The 19,254-nt window shown below is 41.1% G+C and overlaps 1 protein-coding gene across 3 annotated transcripts in view; it reads right to left on the reverse strand.

The window, feature by feature from the left end:
- Nucleotides 1-19,254, reverse strand: part of LOC135253241 (sodium/hydrogen exchanger 9-like) — a 70,199-nt gene that overhangs the window by 37,107 nt on the left and 13,838 nt on the right. For all 3 annotated transcript variants that reach the window (XR_010329563.1, XM_064332292.1, XM_064332293.1), the window contains 6 exons: nucleotides 16,287-16,402; nucleotides 9,909-10,014; nucleotides 7,557-7,695; nucleotides 4,730-4,835; nucleotides 2,500-2,588; nucleotides 228-341 (listed from right to left, as the gene is read on the reverse strand). Coding sequence is in view for 2 of the 3 variants with exons in the window: in XM_064332292.1 (XP_064188362.1) it covers nucleotides 228-341; nucleotides 2,500-2,588; nucleotides 4,730-4,835; nucleotides 7,557-7,695; nucleotides 9,909-10,014; nucleotides 16,287-16,402 (670 nt within the window). In the remaining variant the exon portion in view is untranslated. The remainder of the gene's footprint in view (nucleotides 1-227; nucleotides 342-2,499; nucleotides 2,589-4,729; nucleotides 4,836-7,556; nucleotides 7,696-9,908; nucleotides 10,015-16,286; nucleotides 16,403-19,254) is intronic.

Genomic DNA, 19,254 nt, shown 5'->3' on the forward strand with positions numbered 1-19,254 from the left:
ACCACGGGGGTATCGGTAGGATTCAGGCAAATGGTGAGAAGAAAGCAAACAGAAATCACACAGGAATCAAAAATCAAATAAACACCACTTAAAACGTACTGAATTACTTCAGTTGCACAGTTTTATATACTATGGATCCCAGGCAAATCAGAAACCGGAAGACTAGTGTGTCTAGATCCGTTGAGTCAGTTCACAGAAGGCTATCAAAAGGGAAATAAAAAGGATACAAAAGCCCCCAATATGAAGATGCCTTTGAAGTCATTAATCTGGAATGTGAACAGCGCCAGGCCCATGTAGCAGAAAATGAAATTTTCTCCAAGGAAGTTCAAGAATTCAAAGAGCTGCGGAGAAAAAAAAAAAAAAAAAAATGAAACGTACAGATTTGCATCATGAAAAGGTTATTATAAATATTAATATGTTACTTCTTCATAGCTGTTCTTCACAGAACAAGGGATGCATTACTGATGGGCCAGCTTTCACGCCATTGAACAGAGGCCCCCTGATGTGTGTGCACGTGCGTACACGTGCAGCGGAGAGGACACGTGAGAGTAGTCCTTTAATTTTAGAGATGTATATGTCGAGTGGATCATAAATTTGTGTTTAAAAGTTGCTGACAGTTTTACAGTGCTAATTACAAAAAACTTCAGTGCATGACAAGGAACATTCTCTCAGCAATAAAACCCTGATGCAATGTCTCACTCCTCCTCCATCAGTAAGAGCCCCCCTCTTTCTCTTCATCTGTCCTGCTTGTTCTCATCTCCAACCTACTCCTCATAAGCTCAAAAAACCCGTATATTTTTCCAGAGGAGCGGTGAGCCACTAGACAATCAGATATTGCTCAGTTTCCTTAATCAACTGTTGTGATACTGAAACCTGGAATACTCCAGTTTCAAAACTTAGTACACTTGAATATTTCAACTGTACTTCTTCCTGTTTTTGAATAAGGAAAGTGTGACATTTCGCTCATTTCCATCTGTGAATCATTTCTTGCCAGATATCTGGGGACAGCTTGAGCCAACACCAGCCCAGCACAACAGCAAACTGGCATTCTGGCAGTAATTACGCCCACCTCCACCCAGAAGCAAAGTAATTAAATTCATTTTGAACCACTGGAAAAAAAAAAAAAAAAACATTATTAGAAGAAAGTTAAAAAGCCCAGTCAACATTCATCTATTTCATATTCATAAGCTGCTGGTAAAACACATAAGTGCAGGCCGATGAGAGAGGGATGCAGAGCACTTACCTTCATTTCATAATCATCATGACCTGTTCTAGAATACTATGCACAGTTACAAGCATGGCAATTAAGGCTGTATTATGCATTAGCAGCCCATTGTTTCCTATTGTAGAAGCAAAAATGAATTCATATATCAGTTATATCAAATATATTACATAATAGAGCACAACTTCGTTTCTTGCAACATTCATATTTTCACATCTGGCTAATGGCAGTGACATTAACAAAACTGCAAACTAAACAGTGGTGGATAATTGAGAGAGGCCCACGTGTGCGTTACCGAGAGAAATGACTATAATTAAAACAACTTTGTGAGTTTAAAATAGGCACACGAAGTTTGCAAAGTACACAAAGCCATGGCACCCACCTTAGACAGAATTACAAAGAGGAAAGTTTGTTAATAAAGCTTGTCAATCGGCTGCCACTGAGATGAGTCTGTATTGTGTGTCAGTACTAGCGGATAATCAAAATGGAATGTGTTTTGCAATAGATTAATGCAAAAGCCCCACTGCACAGGAAAAATGGATGCAACTCACTGCTCACTGGATGTTTGATAGGGGAAAACTGACAATAAAACCTTTGTGTAAAATTGCTCGTCCCCATTTTGGGAGACGGCAGCACTGTAATTGACATTTCTGGCTAACATACCACTCTCTTGGGTAAAAAAGAGTCTCAGTAATTTCAGACCTTCATTGTCAAATTCCCTTTCACATTTTATCCATCATGAAGTGAACCATTTATCTCTGAAGCAAGTAGTCTCAAGGCAGAACCTCCATTTTGGCTTGAAAGATGTTCCTTTCAAATTCAATCATTGATGATTCATTCCTTCTCAAAACATAAAAGACATGAGGAATAAAATTTGCTTTTCTAAGTTATCTTTTCACAAACTACTTTCCAGAGATGACAAGTACCGCATCACCAGTGCCTAAAGTCAGAATAATCTGAAACACAGTTCCACTGAGGGTTCCATGAAAGAGAACTTTGAGGACACAAATGACAAAGAAAGAAGAAAAGGAAAACCATTCCCAACAAATGAGTTGCTATGTCTTGCAAGGCCTGCAAACAGAAGGCTACAGGTTTTAATCTCAGGGCAAGTGGTGCCATCATTTTTGATGGTCTGTTACCTAAACAGCTCATTCCTAGCTATTTATATGGATAAAATGACTACAGAAGCTACATGTTCCAGTCACTCTGGATTAGGCTAATCAATGTAAGTCAAATACAATATGGTGATGTAACGAGCCTGTAGTAGGAATCCTCACCTGTTTGGTCCTGGTTCTGGCCTCAGCGCTCAGGTTGTGGAAGGTGTAGCGAGCCTGCGTGATCCCACAGAACAGCACGGCCACAATGCCTGTGGAAACAAGCCCACGCCAGCAAGCATTTCAACTGGAGATCAGTGTTCTCTCATGGCAGCATGATGGATTCTGGGAAGTATGGCATGATTAAAAATTGGTGGCTGACATCACTTGCTTCAGAGGAGCACGTGCTCTGTGCTCTCCCAAATCCATAATGGAAGCTGTGACAATGAGCTCTGATAAATTTGACCAGGCATTCGAAAATCAGGGAGAAAAACGGAAAGAAAACATTTAAAATATTTAAAAAACAACATGCACAAAAAAACATCATGGGTCAGGTTTAAGGAGTTTCAGCTGGAGGTCAGTGCAGTGAAAATTAACCATAGTTGGCTGCCCATGCTTTGAAGGGTATGTGGGCTAGTCTGTGTGCTTCCAAACAAACGTGAATGGGTTTTCACTCAACACAGAAAATGCAGGTAAAATGTTATTCAAAAAGGCAAGTGATCTTATGAGAGATGCTGTCACAAGAGAATCTGTCACATTAGGAAAACACTGAAGGAACAAAACAGTTGACGTTATAACTCAAATGAGCTGGGAATTGTCCCCACACTAGATTCTGATTATTGCTTCTAGTAAGATAACGATCTGCTCTTTCTAATGCAAAGGCATTAGAAAAAAGTGGCACCACTTAAAAAAAGTGTGAAATTTGTCACAAAGGGTGAAATTTGTGAGAATGAAATCATTGCCACTTCAAGGCATAAACTCGATCTACCCTCCATTGCAAATAAAAAAGATCTAGAGCTCAAATTTGACAACCTGGGTGATGTTTCAAGCCACCTTATAGAGGGACAACAGAGGGAAAAGAAGGCTGAGTCATCACAGGAACATCCAATAAGGCAGAAAGAAACACTAATTAATATAAAGGGCTAATAAGGCAAGCACGACTGTCAACTAAAATGTCACCGATATTCTTGGCAAAGCGAGGCTCATTAGAGGCTGAGGCTGCTTTCATATCACTGTCTCTCAGCCAGTTTTAGTGCAATTTATTGACCAAGAAGTGCTAGACAAAGGTCAGCCCACTCGTTTTACTGAGTTCTGAAACCTTTTAAAGTGGAATAGAAAGAAGGTGAAGGTAAAGTTGCAAACTTTCACATTTCAGCAATAGTGAGGTGGAATTTTTCTTCTGTGATTCTATATATTGAAATTATTTTTTCACATTTTACAGAAAGTAAATCCTAAAGTGGTTATATGGCATTCTGGCAAGAGCCACTTAGGCACGTCAAAATTAACATTCTTGAGTTTACATATTTCACTTTTCCCAAAAAACCTAATTTCCGAAAATTCATTTACAGCTCCATTTAGTTACTAATAGTAGTAGAAATTGCAAGTTGCTAATATTTCCCTCAAATAACAGTCCTTGGTGCCAGGCCAGTGAAACTACATCATGTAATTTTGCACATTTTAAAAGATTTTTAAAGTGTGTGTTTTTTTTTAAGCATTTCTGTAAGTAAAAACATCAACATGTGACCTTATTTACCACAAATTAACCACAGATCACTGGAAATAAAGTAAAAAAAAAGAGGAATGTGCTGCCTGCACGTAGAGTACTCATTCTTTACAAATAGTAATTAATATACGCTTTCATAAGCCCCTCAGGCCTGTCAAGGGAAATTAAGCAGATTAAAGCGTACCTTGGATATAAATGGATTTTTAAGCATCAGACTGGAAATACTGATGAAAAGAGCAGAAAAACAGCTCAAAATGCCTGAATGTCACATGAGACTGGATGTCTCTGTGGTGCCATAGTTTCCTGGAGACTAGAAGAAGCTGCAGCGAAAGTTCTATGGGATAACACAACTGAACACACAAACAACATGTGGGTGTGAATGTTAGTGACAATGGAACATGTACCCTCATCTGATGGAATCCACCAACTTAACTTGCGTGCTCACACACACACAGATGCACGTACACACACACATGCGCAGGCACACACTCACACACACACACACACACACACACACTCAGTAGAATTTGGAGGAATCTCAAGGTTCTTGTCTTTCCAGAGTGATAGATTTTTATCAATTTTCAGTGCTCGCAATTCTGCAAGTTGGCACAGGCCACTCTATAACAGGCAATGGTTTCCTCAGGCAGGGTTTTTTGGGGAAAAGGGAGTGGATAGGAGGTCAGCACTCACCCGTCATCCCACAGGCCTCTGCTGACAGGAAGGCACTCCAGGAGAGGAGGAAGAATAGGCCTGTCTCCAATAGTGGGAAGTCAGACAGCCTTGTGAACTTGGTCAAGTGGGCCCACTGGGTGTGTTAAAGAAAACCAGACAACGAACACATGCACAAGACATATCGCTGCTTCCTGACTGCACCTACACCTGCTGTGGAACTGGCATGCTTTTAATATGAGACACAGACAGACAGTAAAACAGACATAGGGCCAGAATTTCAAACAGTAGGTATAACTGACAAAAAATTTTGAGGAGAAACATAAAAACATGCATGTGCGTACACACACACACACCCTCCTGCCTTCACACAAAATCCTGGGTCAAGCAGAAAGACTGTATATCATTATTATTATTGTCAAATTAGAAATATGGTACCCTTCAGTTTCAAGAATGATGAAGCATATAATTGCAGTATATAGAGTATAGCTGCTTTACTATATATAAGGTGTATACACACACAAAGTGCAGTTCATAAGTATTTTGGAAGTGACATAATTTTTGTGGTTTGGCACTGTACTCCAGCACATTGGATTTAAAATGAATATGACGTTAAAATTCAGACTGTCAGATTTAATATAAAGCTATTTCCCAGTGAGCACAGACCCGAATATAAATGGAATCTAGATTTTTAGAGCAGTGAAAATCTGGGTTGAGAGATGTTTTGACATAAACGGACTAGGTTAAAGTAATTTAGCCCTAATTTAGCTCAGGTTTTACCTGGATATAGCCTGGACCTAACTTTCACATTTCAACCAAATCTAGGTGGGTTTTTAACCAAATATCTAGATGGCTATATCCAGGTAAAATGAGGCCTAGAAAAGCCATGACTAGATACTGATCTTAGACCTGCACTAAGGAAACAATTGAACACCCCTGATTAATCAGTATCACTGGAGAACCCATTTGTCCCAAGCATTATGGCACCCTGAAATGGGGGGTATTTCTATATGGTGAAAACAAAATGTATAAAAATACCCTTAAATAAAAACTGACAATGTACACTTTGACCACATGCAAATTGTTTGATTACAAATTTAAAGATTGTGGAGAAGAGAGCCAAATCAATAAAACATACGTCTTTGTCCCAAACGTTACGGAACTCACTGTATATAAACCCAAAAAACACAAAGAGAATACATAGGGCTGACATAGGTGCTCTGTCGCTTTCCATCTGCATCTGCTAAATACATGTAATGTAATTTGTGGGAGGTGGTTGCTACGTAGCATGGAGGTAGTTTGCCTATTGGGAAGATATCACGGCTACGTTGCTTACCGCTGCTCTGCTATGGAATCAGATTTGTGTCAAAAGTATCAAACAAGGGGTGTCTCGTGGCGCAGCCTGTAGAGCACAGTCCACCTGCTCATTACGAGCCGTGACGTCGACGGTTTGAGTCCGACTGCACAACCTTTGTCGCACGTCACTCCCTCACTCTTTCCCCATTCTTCCTGTCTCTCTACACTGTCCTGTCCAATAAAGCTGAAAAAGCCCATAACAATAAAAAAGTATCAAACAGAAAAACTTTACTTGCAATATTTTTTACTCTTGAAATCAATATTGTTTTTAGCTATTTTTATTTCTTTGCTCAATCAGAAATGCTTTGCTTGATAATACTGACTCAAATCTGAGGTACTGATGCTTTATTTGATAATTTTGACAGAAATGTGATTCTGTGTCACATCTTCCTAATGGACAGACAGCCTCCATGCTACGTCCCTGCTACCTCCTACCGCCTATGTTGTCCTTGAATCGCTGTGCTGTCAGGGCATATATATATATATATATATATATATATATACCCTGACAGCACATTTCTGATATATATATATATATATATATATATATATATATATATTATATATATATATATATGTCATTTTATTATATTTTGTTCATACATGCATGGCTTTGCTTTTCCATCACTGTCACCCCCTGTGACCAGGGGTGCTCACACTAACAGCTTACTTTATCATTCCTCATTCTGAATGAATTCCAGATTTTATAGTACAGTCCTACCCCAGGGGTAGAGAGCATTGTTATAATCAAATGGACCAAAATGAAAAATGTATGGATATATGTATGTGTGGGCCTGTGTGTATGTGTGTGTGTGTGTGCATATGTCTGTGCCTTTCTTACTGGATGGTAAAAGAGAGAAGTCCATTGTGACTATACTAAAAGTAAAGAGGACTTCCCAAATATTTTTGACCATTCCAGTCACTGAACCGAACAGTTTCAGCATCACTTTTTCCGAACATAATGCTATTTTCATCGTGTGACACAATCTCTCTTCAAATTACCCAGCAACCCAGTCTGGCACCAGGGCCTGGATATAAACAGGCCCTGGGATCATATTTGGCAGAGAGACCATGTGTGAACATTTGTGTAGTCTAAGGTAACAGACAGTTCAGTAACATACTATTTAAGAAACCATGACCAAATGATTTACTCAATGAACTGTTTGAAACAGTTGTGGCACATATGGCACTTAAAAACTCTACAAACCTGTAAGCACTCTGTCAGGTGTCTAACAGTAGAATACAACTTAAATTGCCAGGACATTAAGAATTCATATTATAAAAAAATATTTAATAATGATTATACAGCTGGCTGAAATCACAGTGAATGCATGCTTTTGACTGATGACTTTTTGGAAAACACACACCATTAGCAATAAGGGAATTGTTTTTTTGACAAATAAACTAATTAGATGGTGATTGTTGTGCACTCTGAATAGAGAAGATACTAAAGTTGCTAAGATCACAAATAAATATGGTACAGGAAGGATATCAGGGCAGTGATGATGGTAAAAGAGAAGCCGATGAAGACGGAGCCAATGAACACTGCGATGAAATGACCGATGGAGAGAAAGAAAGCAGATGCACTGAAGGAGTGATGCCCCCCCGACTGACTGTAGGTCGATATGGCACTGAAAAGAATGTCAAAATAAACAAAAAAAATGTTATATTTTTATGAAAATGTACCCTGGAAGATTCACACAAAGTTCTGAAACAGATTAAAGCAAGCCTTGTCATCCCCTTGACATACAAGCGTCAGCCTATTGCAAAAAGACAAGATATTATCCTGTGTAAAGCTGTTTTAATATAACTGATTGATCACATTTTTTCAGAATAATAACATGTTAGGATTTCAGGAGAAGCAAAACATTTCCACAGTTGTTTATTAAGAGCACACATTGCTTTTTTAAAAAGCATTTGTCTTCTTTTTTCCGTGAGGAGAAACTGGGGGACGCTGTCTTAAGTAGGCCTAGACACAAGAATAATGTGACGCGTATTTGTGAACTCATAAATATTTACTGTTTTCCATACAGAAGTGTAGATTCCATGTAGAGATGCAGGAGAACAAAAGACAGATTGATGTAGAATATATTTTAACTTCATAGTTTGTCAGAGCCAGGCGGTGGCATTACCTACTTTGTAAAAATGACAGTTATTTCGAGATAACTTTTTCCATTTACCAGCTTTGGTTTAAGACTCTCGGTCTGATGTTAAACACCACCTGAGTCTGTATCCACCCTTTAAGGTGTCATCTCTTCCGACAGGGTGACTGGTATAGAGAAATCAGACAGAAGCTCCAGCAGCTAACTTATATAATGATAAAGGCAGCGAGATGATTCTTTCGCTTGAAACATATCGCATTTGACACAATTTTTGCACCATTGCTGTCACTTCCCATGAAATGTTATTTTTACATCTTTGATACAATAGATAAAATATTGCATCCAACCTGCAGTGCGCTTAAAAAATATATCAAATTTGGCGCACAGCTACTCTAGTATTTTGATGTGATTTGAGCGCCGGTTTCAATGTGCTTATGTGGACGGACTGGACAAACGAGGACAAATCGAATTGCCACGGGAATGCGCACAAATCGAGAGCCTTCCTTGGCTTTCACGCGTAACTACTAGGGGGAGCGAGCGGCTATAAGAAAGCGAGAGTAAGGCCTGTGCAATGAGCCGTGCATGTTCCTTCCGGCGAATGACATTTCTCCAAAGGTAACAGCGGCGGCCCTCCGCGGACCCCAGCCTGTGAAACGACCGCTTTTCCCCCCGCCCCCCGCGCGTCTCAGCGGCGGTCTAAATGACACGGCGACCGGCTGAATACCGCGCGGTCGCGGCCGACGTCGGGGGAGCTGTCCTGCCGGCGCGGGCCGCAGATAAAACAGAGCGGGGTTCTAATGAGCCGCGCTCCCCGCCTCTCTGTCAGAGCGGTCCGAGGGGAGGCCCTCTGCGTGGGCGCCCTTTGAAAGGGGTCACTGCTCGCTTTTATTACAGCAAACGGGACGGCGCTCGGGGAGCCCGCAGAGTCAGGACATGCCACCGCGAGAGACGGCGCCGACCTGGAGCTCATTAACACCGACTAAAGGTCTTTTTTTCCATCGGGCCTTTTCATGCCTGTTAGTAAGCCACTGCAATGACGTTTGGCCATAGTTAGGCGACAGATTACAGTGGGTCTGTTTCCTATGATATCAGCCTCCGCTTCTCTCTTCCATTGTATCTTTTTCAGTCTGCCGGTCGATATGCATTGCCTGTTGTGTCTGTCTGTTGTTGTGTTTCCTGGTTTTTTGTCTGCCCCGGTGTAAAAAGAGACAGAATGCAGGTGAATGTGTGTATGTGTGTGTGTGTGTGTGTGTGTGTGTCTGTGTGTGTGGGAGACTGTATGTACGTGTAAGAGAGTGAATATATATATGTGTGTGTGTGAGAGAGACAGTGTGAGAAAGAGAGAGAGAGAGAGGTCTTTTTAAAGCAGAGGAATGTTATTTGTTCAAACAGCCAAAGGTCGCTGAGAGACATTCAACAGAGGATAGAGTTTTGTTTGAGTCATGGGAGCTGCTTGGCTTGGCTTGGGCTGCATGGCAGATCATGTTTTTCAGCCACAGATGTAGGTTGTGTGTGTGCGTACGTCTGCGTGCCTTTCTTGCTACATGCCGCTTCATTAGCAGCGTCCACAAGCCCTGTACTCTTGTACTTAGCCCGAGCCTGCGCAGTCTTTGGAGCCCACTTACAGACTGTCACTGACAGCCTGACCCTCTATGGCCTCTCAATGACCCATTCAGGTTACCGTGGTCACAGCACATCCGTGGCACCACCTTTAATAAGCTATGACAAGCCTTTTGACTCACTAGGTCAGGACGATGGCCACGGCATCATTCAGCACGCTCTCCCCAAACAGCAGGATGTAGAGGTCGGAGTCCACGCGCAGCTCAGTGAAGATGGCCAGCACGGTCACTACGGGAAAAAAAACGTGGAAGCTTCACTGTCACAGTATTTATTTGATCGACACCAGAGAATCCAGAGACATCCGCTGCTTCCCCAGAGACAGCGATAAACGGCTGTGACTGCATATCGGAGATGAGCACATTCGGGAAGTCTATGCTCAATAGCATGCCATGCATCTTGGTATGTTGGAGAGGAAACTGGCCTGAAACTTCTGATAACTATGTGCACGCATTTTGTTCTTGACAGAAACCCATCAATCTGCGTTCTATGACTATGACTTTGTATCTAGCTTTGAAGGCATGGGATTTGTCCGCACATTCACACCTTAAATAACCGAAAGCACATAACTTTAACACATTGTCCATTGTATCTAATTAAAACACAAAAGAATTTAAGCCTCAACTGAGAGCCAATAACCATAACATAAAATGCGTTACAAAAGACCCAATTTAATTACAGTGGTGTGAATAAAACATTACATGGCTTGCTCATGCATTTTCTTTCTTACACAAATCCTCTTTGTATAGTACAGCACAGTACTCTGCCTCTGGCTTTGTCTAATGCACAACCATGTACAGTACCAAAGCTTCAAAACAACATGAAAGCCCAGTCTGGTAGTAGGGCTGGTAAGGTCAGGGTAGTTCATAAATGTAGTCTGTATATATAATCAAAAGATAACACACATAGTACACAGAGGTGACAGATGCTCCTTGTTCTAAAGGTTGGTATTACCAATCAATCAATCAATCAATCAATCAATCAATCAATCAATAATTCAATCAATCCTGTAACAGAGCATTGTATCGTTATAGAAAGGATTATTAATGCGTATTCCTTCTCTTGCACTGACCTCACACTGACTTTTTATTTGTGCCTTAGTGACACCCGTCAATATTCAATAAACATGTGTCCTTAATGGTGACTTATGTGTACATTAAAATTACAAATGACACTTGTCAGTTTCAGTGATTGTTCTGAACTCACCAAACTGAGTTTGTGAAGAAAAGCCAGAAATAATTGTTGCTTTGAACTGTTAGGTCAAGTTAAGGACAAATGTTGGCTGGATACAAGTCTGGGTGTTTCTCAACACAACAGACTGGTAAGGTGGAGAAGGAGGCTATACATGGATAAGGTAAGATGACACTGGGTGTCAGAATGGCTCGAGGCACTGAGAGTAAATTCACATAGGTAGAGGCAAAAAAAGTTTCACAGTTGTTTAAGGGCATGCAATTATAAGAAGTTTTAATAGTTTTGTTATTAAAAATGAAAATAATCCCATCATAGATGAGGGCTGGGGGAACATGAAAGGAATGATTCATATCTATATCCCAATGCTCTCTTTTTGGTGTTGTTTGGTCGTGCTTTTGGTCGTGCTTCTCAGCCTTTAACTATATAAAAATACTGTGAACAGTAAAACTGAAAATGTCTACTGGCTAGTGCCTATCTTGGGAGCAGCAGATTTTGGTTTCTGTCCTCAGGTGATTTGCCTTCAAAATGAAAAAAAAAAAAACTGAATTTTTTTTTTTGCATTGCTTGTCTGCTTGACATTTAGCCACAAGGATGGCAAAGGCAGTAATAGCTCTCTCAGAAACCAGTGTCCTTCCTGTCTTAGGTACACTCCGCAATGGTGCTTCACATGTCAGGATAGCCTTCGATTTCCTTAGTCACCCAATGTTTCTATTCAGCTACGCCATGAGAGAACAGTGTGCACTGTGCCTCAGCAGGCTAGTTGATCTCAGACTCTCCGTTTCCTCCTATGCACCGGCACTACCCCAAGTGTTCTCACAATGATCTGATCACCTGTCAGGAGCCGGTCTAAACTTGCAGAGATCAGACATGCTGTGAGCATTTCCAGCTGTAGCGTTTGAAAAAGAGCAGGCGGCTGCATGCTGTTCTCCTCTTGCAGTGCAAATCCCCCTTACTCTGACAGCGGGGCTTGATGATTCAGTTCCCATGGCAACATTGGCCAATGGCTGTCATAAATTCATCAGTTTCTACAGTACACGCTATAAGGATGAGAGAGTGAATCTTCTATCCTGCAACACTGCATCTTAGGGGGTTTTAATTAAACACAATGATAGTGGTTTGCAGGCTGCTTGCAAATAAATACAGTACACACACCAAGTTAGTGCTAAAACCACTAAATTGCAATCTCTTAATCACTAGTTGATAAAAATATAAAACCTCAATAATTATTGAAGAAAAAAACAGGGGTCTAGACCAGGGGTGAGCAAGGAGATTTATATCAACTGCTATTCTTATGTCCCTTTAGCAGACATCTTGCGGTGGTCTAACATACAAGGGAACCAGTTAGTTAGTAGAGTTAATTAGTTAATTGAGCCAGGATAATTGGTGTAAGAAAATTCTGTACACACACTGCCTCCTCAGGAATGGAATTCCCTCAATTTTTTATCTCCAGAAGTGCTTTTCTTGTCCTCCCCAAATTCCAGCATAGCACATGAATCCTCACAGCAGCCGGCCACCACTTCTTTTCACTCTGCAGTTCTCCTGCTGATCTGCGCAGTCACTATGCCAGGACCAGAGCAGCTCACGCAGCCCATGCAGGCAGACTGCAGGCACCGGATCACCCACAGCAGTTGCTTGTGCAATACAAGATAGGGAAAACCCTGCCAACTGAAACTCCCATTCCCTGGGAAGTGCTATTGCCGATTATACACCACTGCGCAGTGCTGCCTGCCTCAGCATTAAATTTTGCTCTGTGGGGTACCACTGCGCCAATGACTGCAATCCGCTGGATTCACCACCCCAATGTTTTTAAAGCTCGCTTTCATCGGTGTTTGCATTAGGCCACCTCCTGGCGATGTCCATACGGGAAGGGAAGTCTAATTAATTCGATTTTTAGTACAGGGGGTAAAAGCTTCCAATCCTGCAAAATGAGAGTTGTAAAAACAGAGAAAATGTTTCTGTAGAAAAGGTTTTTGAAGGAGGAAGAGAGAAAGGAGGACAGATGACAATGGTCAATGATAAAGTAAAATAAATTGCAATTGTAAGTTGAAACTGGTAAAGGTGAATCTTGGTGAAGGCTGCCTTTCAAAGAGGGGACTAAGGAGCAAAGAGAGATCTTCTACTGAACAACAACAGGAAGTGGAGCTGAGGACACAAGGGGTCACATGACCTTCTCCTCCCAGCTCCTTTCAGACTATTCTAGGCTAAAGCACTGAGAATACATTTACAACAGGCAGACAGGCAGCACATCTCCATGCATGGCACAACTGCGTCTCTTTTAAGAGACTCTTGAAAGAGCATGTAATATGGCTCACCTGTACTAATGTGTGTGTGTGTGTGTGTACGTGAGTGTGTGGAGGATGTATGGAGGAATAATTACACCCTGATTATGATGCATACTTATTAAATGCATTTTCTGTCTTACATTGTTGGAATCATTAAACTGAGGTGTGAAGGATATGGAAGTACAGAATTCGGCTCTATGTACTGTAGGAAGTAGAAAGAACTGTGTGTGTGTGTGTGCAGTCCAACTGCACAGTATAGGAGGGAAATTGTCCTTTTATGCCTTATTTGGCACTGTAAATAAAACACCCTTAAAGTACAACCTTGGTTCTTGTTCACTCATCTAGATTAAATTCAGCAGGACCCAAGAACTATAGCCAGTGAGGATTTCATAATGTGGAATGCATTATTATCAGCAAAAGGCACTGTTCCCATCTTTGTACAGCTTTCTGACTTAATATGTCTACTATTATCAAACCCATTATAAAACAATAAAAACAAACCTCTAAATCCCTCTAAATTAAGCAAAAAGATGAAAATCTGCTGTTGCTCAGTGCTCTTGTGTGGCCTTAAAAGGAACTTCTAATAATCGCTCAAATGAAACATCTGTTCCATTTGTGGTGATTACTATGAGGACTCAAATCAGTGTAATCAAAAGCTGGGTTCAGAACAGACTGCATCACACCAAGCCTGTCATAATTGGGGAAGGCATTTTTGCAAAGGTCACAGATGTCCTAGGTAAGGTACTGCTACTGCAGTCTTTAGCAAGGTAACCTTGAATGCTCTATATGGTTTAAAGGATTGTTAGTCATTTCCACAGTGCCAGTGAGGCATATATGTTAGGGAAATACACTTGTAAAGCCTTCTTTACACAGAGCACTAACCCCAGGGAATAGGTGGAGCAGAGCCAGGTCTGATTTCTGTGTAAATATGTCAAGCCGGAGAAAAGGTGGATTAACTAAGCCAGGTCTGACCCACCTTACCACCTAGGAGTAAAGCCAGAGCTGACCCAGTGTTTGTTCTGTTTAAAGTAGAGCCGGAGAATAGCCGGAGCAAGTGCCATGGTAACCATCTCACGCGCCACTACAAGCTTTCCATAACAACGCGTGGAAGTTGGGCTGGCAAAACAAAAAAACTGGCAAAACAGTCACTTGCCATTAATTCAGGTGATGGAGAACTGTAATAAATTAGAAAACGAAATAAAAAAACAAATTGACGGGACAGTGAGAGATTCAAACGTCTACCAAGCTATTGCTGATCGTCTCCACGCCAATGGCTTTCAAAGGAATAAAAACCAGGTAATGACGAAACTGAAAGGTTTAAAGAAAACCTATTTAAAAGTCCAGGACCACAACAATACCAACGGAATGGATAGAAAAACATTCCCACTATACGACCTGTGCTACGCCATCTGGGGGCACAGAGCTTGTTCAAGTCCTGTAAATGTCATTGGAGGTCTATCAGGATTTGGGAGCCTGATGCGTGCCATTACTGACAATTCATCTCTCTATGACCCGAGAGATGTGGTCACAGCAGCAAGAAACAGTTAACCAGATCGGGAACATTTTGCTCGGTTTTTCCACCCCCCCCCCGGTTCACAGGCTCCTCAGCACCAAGCTAACTGGCACCCTCTGGTCAGGCAGGAAAGAGACATGCCCAGCATATCCTACAACCACTTTCATATGCCACCTTCAGACAATGAGGAAAGACTGTATACCCCTCTTTAAAATATAGGGCTCAAAGTTAAATGTTTTACTGGAATGGCAGCCATAAATGTTCCTTTTTATTAATTATTTATTGCTGTTGACATTTTGATGTAACAGAACACACTTAAAATGCTTAAAAAATATACATTTTTCTGATTGTTTTGGTGCTTTAACGTTAAACGTGTTTGTTTGTTAATGTCAGCATGCAGTTTTAAAATAAATTCACAGACCATGGGGAAGCAATTTGAATCTCTATTCAGGATGAATAATACATGAATAATACATGCACTCAAGCCTCTGCAAGGGCCGAACAACAATATATAATTTCGGGACATTCTAAAAGGCTTAATGTGAAAATGGCTTAATGAGGCTAAAAAATATTTAACTTTGATGAAAAAAATTTGATTTTTTTCCAGATGTATGGGACCATAAGAACTAGCAATGGTGAAAAGAAGAAAAAAATTGACCGCTGTTTGATTTTTTTAATGAATTATTAAAGTGAAAAACAACCCAAAACTGGGGGCTCAAATACAGCAGTATGGATTTGCGTTGTTATTATTTTATTACACTTCCTCATATGCTCCTTCAGCCTTGATGGCCTTTTTTGATGGAATTTTATTCTTCTTTTTCTGATTGCTAATTTAACACCCAGCTCAGCTTTATTCTCGAACAGTTTAGCTAGCAAAACCAGAAACACCAGGGGTAACATTTTGCAAGGCAGTCGTTTCAATAATATCACTCAACAATCATTCACGAGAAAGACTGTTTATTGTGCATGAGATACATAATTGCGCCGCAGCGAATCCCGCAAATTCTTCTCTGCACTGTAAAGATATTAATACCGGGCAAAAGGTGGATAAAGAACATCTGTGGAAATTGATCATCACTAATTCTACCCCGGTTCTGCTACAGCATTTTAACCTGGCTCAGCAGTGTACAGACAGCTTAAGAAGTGCTTTGCCGGCTTGAGTCCTAGTTTTATGGACTGCATACCCTAGAGCAAGATACTTAACCATGAATTGATACTGCTGCTATCCAGCTGTATAACTGGGTAAATTGTCTTTAAAAAGAAACGTGCCATTTGGCTCAGAGGAAAGCATGTGTTGGGCACACTATGTTTCAAAGGGATTAGCAGGCCAGGAGGTAATCTATGATCTGGCCTGCTCATCCCCTTAAAACATAGTGGTTTCAATCAATGACTCCGGCCCGTTGAATGTAACTGGGCAGCGCAGGTGTGAATTTTGAGCTTTCCAGGGTGATGGCGTGCATGGCGTATGCACACGCGTGCGAGCTGTGCTCTGCCTTCACGACCGCGAGTTGGCGTACCTGGATCAGTGGCCGATATCAGCGCCCCGAAGAAGAGGCAGTCTGTCAGGAGGAAATCGCCGGCTCCCGCCTGACCCAGGAGCACCATCAGCTTCACGAAGCCGTACATGCTGGCCCTGCGAGGGAGAGCACGGTTAGTTCGGCCGGATCCTGCCAGCTCTTTTCGCGGTGCTGAAGGGAAGGCGGGTACGGGGCAAGCCTCAGGGAAGTAGGCCCACCGGGAACGCGACCTTTAAATGCATCCGTCACCCCAACCACGGCTGCCAAGCAGTCATGGTGGGGATGGATCTCACTGCGTGAGGAATCTTTACCCACAATCATCCTGGCCCAAGCAATATCAGTTTATGAAGTAAATAGCAGGCTGGCTAATGTTACTTCCACGCAATAATATTTAACTGTGCTACGTTATGGCTGCGTGCACCTGCTGCAAATATTCTCTCTTGAGTATAACCATCATTTTAAGTAAATTAATTTTCGAGTAATATGCAAAGTAATCAAATAAAAACGTGTCCTGATTAAATTCAGCATTTCATTGCTTTCATTGCTGCTGTGATCCTATCCTTTAGTTCCTTTGTAAATATTTATAAACCATATAACTCAGGGCTTTTAATTTGATCGCAGGTATTGTAATGGTACGATGTTAACTTTCAATATGCTCATCACCACATTAAAAAAATCCTGTAAATATTGGATATTTAATAATCAAAATATTTGAAAATGTTATTATGTTACTAATCAGCTTCACTCAACTCAACTAGCTTCTTGTTTCAGGTCCATGCTAATTTGAATAGCTGTCATAACAAACTATATCTCTTTGGATATCTGCTATACATGCAATATTTAATGTGCTGGAAAGACATCCCAATATCATATTAAATGCATGTGCACATGTTTTGAAAAGGCATGTCTGACTATTTTTGTATAATCGCTCCTCATTCATTCCTTTCTACTTGTCTCAAAGGAGGAAAAGTGTTTTACCCTACCTTGATAGTAACGGTAAGTACAATCATATAATCCCATTTTAAAATATTTCCTTCCATTTCAGTTTTCCTTGGTGGTATCCTTAAGTCTCAAACATCATAAAAAAGCAATTAAAATATTCTTCTGCAGGAAGAGCCTGATATGTTTGGCCTCCAGAGACATTGTGAAGGGCACCCTGACTATAAATTAGCATCTTTCGTAATAACCTAAAGTCATTAACACACCCTACATTTAATCAGAACGAAGCTTATAAAGATCTCAGATTCACTGGAGGCAACCTCTTGAGTGTGGCTTTCCATAGACTAACATGGATTTACTATAGTGGGTATTGTTCCATCAGTATGGAAGCTGTTTGCTCTCATTTCCCTGAGACAGAAAAAGTTTAAAATGGCAGCCAGTCTACCAGTCAGGCAATAATCTATGGGGTGTTTGTTCCAACCCTGGGGAGGCCCTCACACTCCCCTGACCTCATTGACATGGCAATGCTGTCCCACCCATGCCTCTGGGCTGAAAAGGCGATACAACCTCCAATCTGGAAAGAATTAGAAAACCTGGGCTATGACTGCATAACAAAAATATAAAATCATTTCTCAACAGCGCAAAGGAATTTCAGATCTGCAGATGCGCTGTGAATGTGCGGGTGGGTGTGTGCGTGAGTGTACATGTGTGGAGAAGGTTCTGCTTTGTTGGGTCACAGATAAAATTTTAACAGCTGGAACAGGCTAACTGTTTAGCATTACCTGCGTACAAAAATAATGAAGGTGACCACAGTATTCCTGGCTGCGGCTGAATAAAGTGTGCAGCTAAAGGGGATAAAGAGCAAGGCGACAGAGAGGTGACAAGAAGGAAATACAAAGCTTAGCTCACCATATTTACCTGGTACCCCTAGACTAGGCAGGACAGGTGACTCTCAGGGAATGATTATGAAGTAAGGTGTGGACAGATGAGACCAAGATTCACTCGACCTGAATCCAATTGAACATGCGTTTCACTTGCTGAATACAAGACTGAAGGCAAAAATCTGCTGAAACAAACAGGAATTGACAATGGCTGCAGTACAGGCCTGGCAGAGCATCACCAGGAATGATACCTAGTGTCTGGTGATGTGTGTAGGTCATCCTACAGCAAAACAGTGATCCCAAGCATACAGCTAAAGCAATAATGGGGTTTTTCAAAGTCAAAAACAAGAGAATTCATGACTGGCCAAGTCATTGACCTGAACTGAACATCTGATTCAACTGAACATGCATTTAATATGCTGAAAAGCGAGCTCAAGGCAACTAGCCCCCGAAATAAGCAGGAAACATCACCAGAGGGTATACTCCAGACTTCAAGCAGTCATTGCATGCAAAGGATATGTGACAAAAGTACTAAACATGACTACTTTTATTTACACAACATTAATGTGTCCCAAACATTACAGTGCCCTGACATGGGGGCCCCTAAGTATAAAGTGCTGTAATTTCTAAACGGTGAATCTAAAGTGTATAAAAATACCCTTTAAGAAAAGCTGGGAAAAGCTTCATGAAAAGCTTCACATTAACCTAAAATCTAAAATTGTGGAGTGCAGAGCCAAAAAATGTCTTTGTCCCAAATTTTTGTCCCAAACTTACTGTATCTTTCATGTATTGTTCACATAAGCACAAATGGGAATAGTTATACACAATCTGTTACTGAATAACATTGTGCTGCTAACAAATAATTTAAATAAGTGATAGTTTTGGAGAATAACATGATGATACTTTAAAAAATCACGAAGTAAACCTTCTGCTCATTGAGAGAGCAACTCTCCCTCAATATTTTAGCAGTTCTTTCCAGCCCAGTGTACTGTACATGTGCACACCATGTGAGAAGAGTCCCATTTCCCCAAGGCTTTCTACTAGTCATGCTTACAACGTGAGTCTATTTATTTTCCATGCTAGGTGATGGATGAAATAAACCATTTTGCAAACATAGAGCTCCCATCCATGCGGAGATGAGAACCCGG

This window comes from Anguilla rostrata, chromosome 4 (genome assembly GCF_018555375.3).
Source record: "Anguilla rostrata isolate EN2019 chromosome 4, ASM1855537v3, whole genome shotgun sequence".
Classification (NCBI taxonomy): domain Eukaryota; kingdom Metazoa; phylum Chordata; class Actinopteri; order Anguilliformes; family Anguillidae; genus Anguilla; species Anguilla rostrata.